Genomic DNA, 9,728 nt, shown 5'->3' on the forward strand with positions numbered 1-9,728 from the left:
TTGTAACGTTTTACTGCCATAGAAGATGATAAAATCCTACTCCTGGTTTAAGTGGTATAAAAACTTAAAGGATCTGTTAATGTTTCCTCCAGTGCATTTCCTATATGCACAATTAACTATGGTATCTTGTTAGTAAAAAAAAAAAAAAGGTTTATCAAATTATTGACACATGGACACACTGAGATGGACACAGCAACATGATAATTTTGACATATTTCTCTATTTGTCGCCGTTTCTAAGCCAACTTACACCATCTTGTGGAGACAGAACAGAGGAGGGCCAAATTCACACCATAATTGAAAGATATGATGCTGTCACAGCAAAGATAAAAGGTCATCCAAACGTGCCCAGTGGCCAGGAGTACAGATAGGGTACTGTAGTTTAGGTGTTGCTTGCATTCTACACCAAATGAGTTTAAAGATTTGTGGAAGAGTAAAATACTCACAGTAGAAGATGAGATTGAGTGCATTTCTAATGTGAAAATGTGCACAACATCAGCATTCAGCACACAGTAAAAGACAGGTTTGAAATTCTCACCGGAGAATCATAGCCTCTCAGATATCACAAGTCAAACAAGAATACATTATATATTAATAAATTGTATTGTCACATACACCAGATAGGTGCAGTGAAATGTGTTGTTTTTACAGGGTCAGCCAGAGTAGTATGACGCCCCTGGAGCAAATTAGGGCTAAGTGCCTTGTTCAATGGCAAATAGACAGATTTTTCCCCTTGTTGGCTTGGGTGTTCAAACCAGCGACCTTTCGGTTACTGCCCCAACGCTCTAACCGCTAGGCTACCTGTTGCCCTTGTATAATGTAACCCGGTGGAAGATTGAATTACTTGCAGACAGTGTACAGACAGTATATTCTGAATCAGGAGAGTCACAAGGCAAAACGAACAGCTAAAAACAGACACAATGAAACCAATGAGGAGCTTTAGGCGCCACCATGTGGATAAATATGACAATCGCCTTGAGATTTTCCATTCATTCATAAGTGTATAATGATCCATCTCCATCATTAGGAGTTCATTCTGAATTAGTAGCCCTGTGTACAAGCTACAGAAAACAAAATAAGTTGCCCTACAGCAGAGTGAGAGGGAAATAAAACATTTCAGCCACCCAGGGCTGTGCGTTTGTCTTTTGTCTGGACAGAAGGGTTTCTAATGAGTTCCAGATGCATTTGGTGGGGTTCCCTCACTTGGGAGCACAGAGACTCTGAAATAGCACACAGAAACAATGAGATTCTGGGGAGATCATGTACACGAAAAATGTTGGAAGTTTTTACAACCAAAATAGAACATTAGTGAATTGACAAATGGAAGATACTGTACTAGCTAGTATGACGTAGTGCTATGTGATTATGTTGTTGATATTTCATATCCTCCATTAACAATTTGAATGTATGGAAGAAAGTGGAAATATGTCTTAAATGAATACGGTATAAGAATGTCTTAAAGAACATCTTACATTTTTAATGGGACTACAAGTCCTTCCATAATTGATAATGCATACTGTAGATGAGATACGTGTATGTGTACTGACATAAAACCCACAAAGTAATCTCCATTATGTTTACCATGAACACACTTTATTCATCATGTCATAGCGATGCATTATTTCATTGAAAACAAACAGATAAAAAGGAAATGTTACAGTTTGAAACTCCTATCACATTCTACATTAAGCTGTAACCTAATATCATAACATTCTATTCAACATTTAAATAGAAACACAAAAATCACACGTCTACATTAGTTTCCTGCCATTCTGAGATGGTTATTTAAAGTGGTGTAGCATACTAGCATGCACTGTGAGTAGGCAAAAGGAAAATATAGCTTTACTGGACATCAAAATCACTGAGGAGAGAACTGAAATCTCATTGACTGTGTTACTCGATAACAAAGGTCTATTTTAAAAGCCTTGCATTGAGCATCCCATTGGTCATCCCTGTCATTATGTGCTCCTATAGCATACAAAACAGTCTACTATTAGAAAGCACATGGTACATTTAAGAGCTAATAGGCCTAACCCTTAAGGAGATATAGTAATATTAGTCTTCCTGCATGTCTCTTTTCATATGTGGAAAAGGGGGTACATTGTTGTATTACAGTTGTAGCAATAGGATAGATTTGGATACATTAGCATTTACATGGCACTTTGATGACACTATTAAACAGGTACCTTATGTTATTGGTTCTGAATAAATACACAAAGGCATGAATAAATACATACAATAATTCTCATTCTGAGTGGGCGGTTCAATTCCAGTTTAATTCAGCACCAAGTGCTGTTTTTATTTTGCTCACACACACATGCATATGCCGTGTGCACATTCACTCACACAAACACACACACACACACAGTTAGCTGAGGGTGTGCCAGCCAACATAATTTGAGCACAATTCCTTTATTTGCCAAATGTCAGAATTCAATTAAATGGGGTGTTTCATCTGATCTGAGAATTCTCTTTGAGATCTATAATTTCTAGAGTGTATTTGCTTCTCTTAGGTGATAGTTGCTTTACAAAGTTGATATCAGTGATTATCATCAAAGGTGAACACTGGTAGCCATTGTCTCCTGCAGCGTTCACAAGATAGCTTTCAAAGCATTTTGAACATCTCCATACCTTTTCTCTCTCTGTAAGTCACAAATTAATTCCAAGAGTAGGTAAGAGAATGAGGAAATGTTTTATTCACCTTGAATTTGAATCCCTGTGTGTCCTTTATTTTTTATCCCTTGACATCAAAAGCCTGGAAGGCTTTCTTCACACATTCACCTGTTCTCCTTGACTCCCTCACAGGCAGATCTAAGTAACAACATTTAATAGTTACACTGTCCATTAAATAAGCCTTAAGCAATTGCATTGTCAAATACAAAATGATAGATACAAGAAGGTGGTGACAACTTGATCTCCACACTCTTAGTGAGATTTAACAATGGTCACTAGGGATCTAGAAAATCTGTATTCTATGCAGAGACAAGCACAACAGGCTAAGATCTGATGGTCGGACTTGTTATTGAAACTAGAAATTCTGACGGGACAAATATGTTGTGAAGGGATGGTGCCATGTGTGTATAAAAAATCTGGTGTGTGTGTTGGTGTGTTTCTGTTCCCCTCTTTTACTGAGGGAGATTTTTACGAAATGGTTACCCTAGAAACCAGAGAGCCGATCCCATTGGTCCCCTAAAGTGATGTCTTGTTGAGGTCAACCTTGACTGGCAGTGGTCCCGCTTCCTCGCTCTCCTCTGGTTGGTCGATGGCTACAGCAATCACAGGGGTCAGAAGGTAGGGGTTGACCTTCTGGACGTCATCCAGAAACTCCTTGTCTCCGTTGATGCTCAGCTGGAAAAAGGAATCAGTTATTCATTCAAATTGATAGAAATGTTCCCATTGTCTCTAGGCCTAATTCCCTCTCAGGCAAACACATGTTAAAGCTGGAATCAGTAATGGTGAAACTGCCACATCCATTTGCGATCTTACAACAACAAAGAAATTACTTCAAACAATAAAAAATGTTTGTTTCCCTAGGACATCATGCACACCATTGCATGCGCGATAGAACAGCAGAGTATGAATTGCAATTTTTCTATCAGGATGCTGGATGCTACTCTCCTCCATTTCATTAACAAAACAAAAACAATAACAAATGTTTGGTGGCTCTGTTTCCCCTAATGCAGATTCCAGCTTTAAAGTAACACTTCAGTGAGTTAACAATTAATCTAACAAATGGGAAATTAAGTTACATAGACGGTTAGCTATTTTTCATCTAAAAGACAGAGTTTGCCAATATGACACAGGTTTTTCGTGATGCTGTTCTGGTGCTGTGTTTACCTGTGTTGTGATGTGCTGTTCTGGTGCTGTGTTTACCTGTGTTGTCCCCCCCCCCCCCCTCCTCCCTCTCTGTGGATGACTTTGTCAACCACTTTGAAAAGAAGGTTGAAGACATCCGATCCTCGTTTGTTAAGTCTAATGACACTGCTGGTCCTGCTCACACTGCCCTACCCTATGCTTTGACTTCTTTCTCCCCTCTCTCTCCAGATAAAATCTTGCGACTAGTGACTGCAGGCCGCCCAACAACCTGCCCGCTTGACCCCATCCCCTCCTCTCTTCTCCAGACCATCTCCGGTGACCTTCTCCCCTACCTCACCTCGCTGATCAACTCATCCTTGACCGCTGGCCATGTCCCTTCCGTCTTCAAGAGAGCGAGAGTTGCACCCCTTCTCAAAAAACCAACACTCGATCCCACTGATGTCAACAACTACAGACCAGTATCCCTTCTTTCTTTTCTTTCCAAAACTATTGAGCGTGCCGTCTTTAGCCAACTCTCTTGCTATCTCTCTCAGAATGACCTTCTTGATCCAAACCAGTCAGGTTTCAGGACTGGTCATTCAACTGAGACTGCTCTTCTCTGTGTCACGGAGGCTCTCCGCACTGCTAAAGCTAACTCTCTCTCCTCTGCTCTTGTCCTTCTAGACCTGTCTGCTGCCTTTGATACAGTGAACCATCAGATCCTCCTCTCCACCCTCTCCGAGCTGGGCATCTCCGGCGCGGCTCACTCCTGGATTGCGTCCTACCTGACCGGTCGCTCCTACCAAGTGGCGTGGCGAGAAGCTGTCTCCGCACCACGTGCTCTCACCACTGGTGTCCCCCAGGGCTCAGTTCTAGGCCCTCTCCTTTTCTCCCTATACACCAAGTCACTTGGCTCTGTCATATCCTCACATGGCCTCTCCTATCATTGCTACGCTGACGATACACAACTAATCTTCTCCTTTCCCCCTTCTGATAACCAGGTGGCGAATCGCATCTCTGCATGTCTGGCCGACATATCAGTATGGATGACGGATCACCACCTCAAGCTGAACCCTGGCAAGACGGAGCTGCTCTTCCTCCCGGGGAAGGACTGCCCGTTCCATGATCTCGCCATCACGGTTGACAACTCCGTTGTGTCCTCCTCCCAGAGTGCGAAGAGCCTTGGCGTGACCCTGGACAACACCCTGTCGTTCTCCGCTAACATCAAGGCGGTGACCCGATCCTGCAGGTTCATGCTCTACAACATTCGGAGAGTACGACCCTGCCTTACACAGGAAGGGGCACAGGTCCTAATCCAGGCACTTGTCATCTCCCGTCTGGATTACTGCAACTCGCTGTTGGCTGGGCTCCCTGCCTGTGCCATTAAACCCCTACAACTCATCCAGAATGCCGCAGCCCGTCTGGTGTTCAACCTTCCCAAGTTCTCTCACGTCACCCCCCTCCTCCGCACACTCCACTGGCTTCCAGTTGAAGCTCGCATCCGTTACAAGACCATGGTGCTTGCCTATGGAGCAGTGAGGGGAACGGCACCTCCGTACCTTCAGGCTCTGATCAGTCCCTACACCCAAACGAGGGCATTGCGTTCATCCACCTCTGGCCTGCTGGCTCCCCTTCCTCTGCGGAAGCATAGTTCCCGCTCAGCCCAGTCAAAACTGTTCGCTGCTCTGGCACCCCAATGGTGGAACAAGCTCCCTCACGACGCCAGGACAGCGGAGTCACTCACCACCTTCCGGAGACATTTGAAACCCCACCTCTTTAAGGAACACCTGGGATAGGATAAAGTAATCCTTCTACCCCCCCCCCCCCCCCAAATAAAAAATAAATAAATTTTAAAAAAAGTATAATTGTAAAGTGGTTATCCCACTGGCTATAGGGTGAATGCACCAATTTGTAGTCGCTCTGGATAAGAGCGTCTGCTAAATGACGTAAATGTGCCCTTGAGCAAGGCACTTAACCCTAATTGCTCCTGTAAGTCGCTCTGGATAAGAGCGTCTGCTAAATGACTAAAATGTAAAAATGTAAATGTTGTGATGTGCTGTTCTGGTGCTGTGTTTACCTGTGTTGTGATGTGCTGTTCTGGTGCTCTGTTTTGATGTGCTGTTCTGGTGCTGTGTTTACCTGTGTTTTGATGTGCTGTTCTGGTGCTGTGTTTACCTGTGTTGTGATGTGCTGTTCTGGTGCTCTGTTTTGATGTGCTGTTCTGGTGCTGTGTTTACCTGTGTTTTGATGTGCTGTTCTGGTGCTGTGTTTACCTCTGTTGTGATGTGCTGTTCTGGTGCAGTGACCAGGCTGGCACAGCTCAGCCACAACATCACCATGATGGACAGGAAGAGACAGGCAGCCAGGATCCAACGAGGCAGCCCAGAGCGCCTGAGAGAAAGGGGAGGGTTAGGTGATGATACAGGTCCTACAACTCAGAGGGCCTCTAAATCAGAGAGCACCAAATGGGTGGATTTGGGCAGACGACTGTTCTTCTTCAATATTTTTTGTCACCTTGACATGCAACCCAGGAAGTCATGCTCAATGGTGGGGTCCTCTGTATGTTGCTGGACTGCTGGGTGCTTCCCCTTGCCTCCCGCCTTGGCTGCTCCCTTCTCCCCATGTCCTTTCACACCTGCACATAGGTGAACACTTTGTGAGGAAGTGTAACAAATGTAACCTAATTTCACCCCTCTGGAGATCAATAAAGCATATTCAATTCAATGTAATCCTCCTTTAATGCATTGTATACTATATACCCTACAGGTCTTATTATGATTTGTACATTATGGGTCTCGGTGTGTAACAGAGCTGCATGCCACAACGCTGCATGCGGTTGGTGTCTCACCATGGGGTCTCTGTGTGTGGGAGTGGACCTGTGGCCAAGGCTTGTCTGCCACATTGGAGCGGGGAGCCTGCAGCTCCGGCAGAGTGTACTCGATCTCCGGTTGGCTCTGGTAGGAACAACAAACAAAGTCATTTCAGGCACTAGTAATTACACACAGTAATTCACTGAAAAAGTGACAGAAAAATGTATGTTTTACACAGTGAGGTTAGACCATAATGAAGTCTGGACTAAGAATACTCAATGAACAGCTAAACACGACAGGGAGAAATACACACAACTGCAGACTTAGATATAGAGAATACTGCCACATGAACTCAAACAAAGAGAGGACTCAATGATTATAGGAGAACATTGCATTTTTACAAAATGTGTGCCGTTGCAAGCCTGGCACTGTGTACCTCAGCCATCTGTCAAATTAAGCCAGATAGACTTCCAAACTACCAAACAGTACAAAACAGTACTTCCAAACTACCAAACAGTACAAAAATAAAACCACTTAATCACACCTTATAATGGCTGTTCAGGTGGCTCTGAGCCCTCCTGAGGTGTCGATTGTATAGAGCAGATTGTATAGATTGTTCTTTGGCACACAGGTGGAGTTTTAAATCAGCATTTCTTTCTCTCTAACTTCATTAAAGGACTCCCTGGTTGCCCATTGCTGAGTCTGTCCTGGTTGGCTGCTCAAGAGCCCCCCCATTCACTCTCTCTGAGGGGAGTGAAAAGGTCACTTGACTGGAGAACGTGTCTGTGAAAAGAGGCCTTAAAAACAGCAATTGTGCACTACAGTATGTGAGCGAAAGTAAATAACTTAGAGTGAAGACAGGGTTAATCCCTATGTCTATACACACACACATTCAAGTAGGCGCGCACACACACACACACACACACACATTGACCCAGCTCTGTCAGCAGAGGCATGATTGTGCCTTTCAATATGGAGACTGCGTTTCTGGCTCCCCCTGGAGAACTCATTAAAATAGGATTTTGGTTACCCTCTACTGAACCTTTCCCAATAACAAGATGTGAAGACAGGGGAAGTCATTTTTTTAAATAAGAAAAAGGTAAATTAAGTCATACAATCAAAATCTTGACACACAGGTCCATGCATAGTTATGAAAACTGAAAAGAAAATGTACCAATCAGCGTTTGAATAGTCTACGGGTCAATGAATTTGAGATAAGAGTCTAAACACATCTCAAACAAAGAGAAAACGAAGAAAGCAGAAAATAAGTTGGTCAGATGTAGTTATTTAACTGAGATGACCTATGTGGTAGAGAATAAGGCTTGGTCTTACAAAAGGTCATAGATATTCAAGTCATTTCACAACCAGTTTTATCGACGCCAATGATTTTACGGAGTGCATTGGATCCAGGTGTAATATTGGGGGGAAAGGCAATGGGAAGAGAAGAGTGAACATCTGAGGATGTTAGTAGTTATTGGCTACAGACTAGAAATCTGTATCAGTAAACGTAGGCCTGCCTCCTGATGTACATCTGTCATGCATTATGCCACAGAATGCCAAAGGTGCTCTGGCTATAGAGGCACAAAGAGCAACAGGGAGGAGGGATCATTTTCCAATGTAACAATCTCCCTTCCCTTATTTGGTATTTTTGGGTTATTTGGGCTCACTTTCTTCTTAGGGAGGGGGATGTCATAGAGGTAGTATCTATGTATGTCCCTGTTCCTTCAAGGGGACCCTGCATCATGTGAATGTTGGACGCGGATGGAATTGAAACAAGACGCCAACCCCTTTTCCAAACAAGCGCTCTACCCCAATCAGTGATGAGAGGGGCCTGTCGGCTGTGTTTACTCCCTCTCAGCCCAGAGGAAACAGCTTGATTTTCCCTGATTACCTTGGAGGAGCACTCCTGAAACACTGGGAGGCTAGGATGGCATGAAAAAGCAGGATTAAGAAGGAGGCTGCCACTTAACCCATGTCAAATGTGGGCAGGAGAGGGATGGATGTTCCCCGAGCTGGAGCACAGCCCATTGTCTGAGATACAGCTAAAGGGAGCTGAGGAAGGGAGAATCTGCCACTTGTGGGACTGGGACTCAAACCGCCTCCCTCAGACACAGGTGGCTTGCCTGGAGCAATCAGAGAAGCTGCTTTGATCACAGTTGCATCCAAACACACAACCTTTTGGAAATATGAGTGGGTAACCCACATTGATATAGAACCCAGATGGTTTATGTGTGCTATGTTAGCCTTCTAAATGTAATGGACCGGGTATCAATCTTCAGACGTTTGTGTGACTCAAGACCACATTAGCCCTGTGAGCTAAAGCCTAAATAGCTTTTGAAATAGAGTCTCAGTTCTTTTGAAAGTCGTTTTGGGAATCACCTTCGCACATCACATAGCAAAATACACCTACATCTATTTGCTCCTAAGTGAAGTAAAAGTCTTATTTCTTCAAATGACTGATTAACTAAAGGAGAGCACAAGCAATTCCACTGTGAACTGATTCAAATAGAAATCACTTGGCCCAAATAAACTCGTTATACTGAACACTGCATGAAGACCAAGTGTAATTTATTCCACAAGGTGGCTCTCTCACTAACTCTTGAAAACTCATAGGAACTTGCTAATACATTTATTTTTGTCCGATTCACTTCAACTCCAGTAGTGCACTGTGTTGCCTTTGAATGGCCCTTTTTGAGAACTTAGTAAAACTGCTACATTATGTGGACAAACCGCTACCACAGTGGGTCTCCTAACGTTTCCTGTTTGTTTTGTATCACGCCTAAGGCTACAAGTCACCATAGCTTATTGCACTAAGTCCAGCCGTGCACCTGGTGATTGGATGGGTTACCAGTGGTGCACGGTGGGGACGGCTCCTGAGTCACACCTGGGCGGGCTGGGGGTCCATGGCCGGGTTTGGGGAGACCCCCAGGGGGGGCCAAACACCCCCCAGCCGTGCACCTGTTGATTGGACGGTTTTCACTATGGGAACCTGGGGACGGCTCCTGAGTCACACATGGGCGGGCTGAGGGTCCATGGCTGGGTTGGGGGAGACCCCCAGCGGGGGCCACCCCCCCCCCACCCGGATTCGTCCGCAAGGGGGTGCCACCTGTCATTTTAGGACGGT

General features: G+C 44.4%; 1 protein-coding gene across 1 annotated transcript in view; it reads right to left on the reverse strand.

Annotated features, from left to right (window-relative positions):
- Nucleotides 1–1,565: 1,565 nt before the first annotated feature.
- Nucleotides 1,566–9,728, reverse strand: part of LOC311130607 (transmembrane protein 59-like) — a 12,955-nt gene continuing 4,792 nt past the window's right edge. Inside the window, exons 5-8 of the mRNA XM_084163391.1 lie at nucleotides 6,643–6,748; nucleotides 6,309–6,429; nucleotides 6,068–6,185; nucleotides 1,566–3,347 (exon numbers count right to left, since the gene is read on the reverse strand). Coding sequence (XP_084019517.1) covers nucleotides 3,189–3,347; nucleotides 6,068–6,185; nucleotides 6,309–6,429; nucleotides 6,643–6,748 — 504 coding nt within the window. The 3' untranslated portion in view covers nucleotides 1,566–3,188. The remainder of the gene's footprint in view (nucleotides 3,348–6,067; nucleotides 6,186–6,308; nucleotides 6,430–6,642; nucleotides 6,749–9,728) is intronic.

Source organism: Coregonus lavaretus (assembly GCF_964263955.1).
Source record: "Coregonus lavaretus genome assembly, chromosome: 6".
NCBI classification, from domain to species: Eukaryota; Metazoa; Chordata; class Actinopteri; order Salmoniformes; family Salmonidae; genus Coregonus; species Coregonus lavaretus.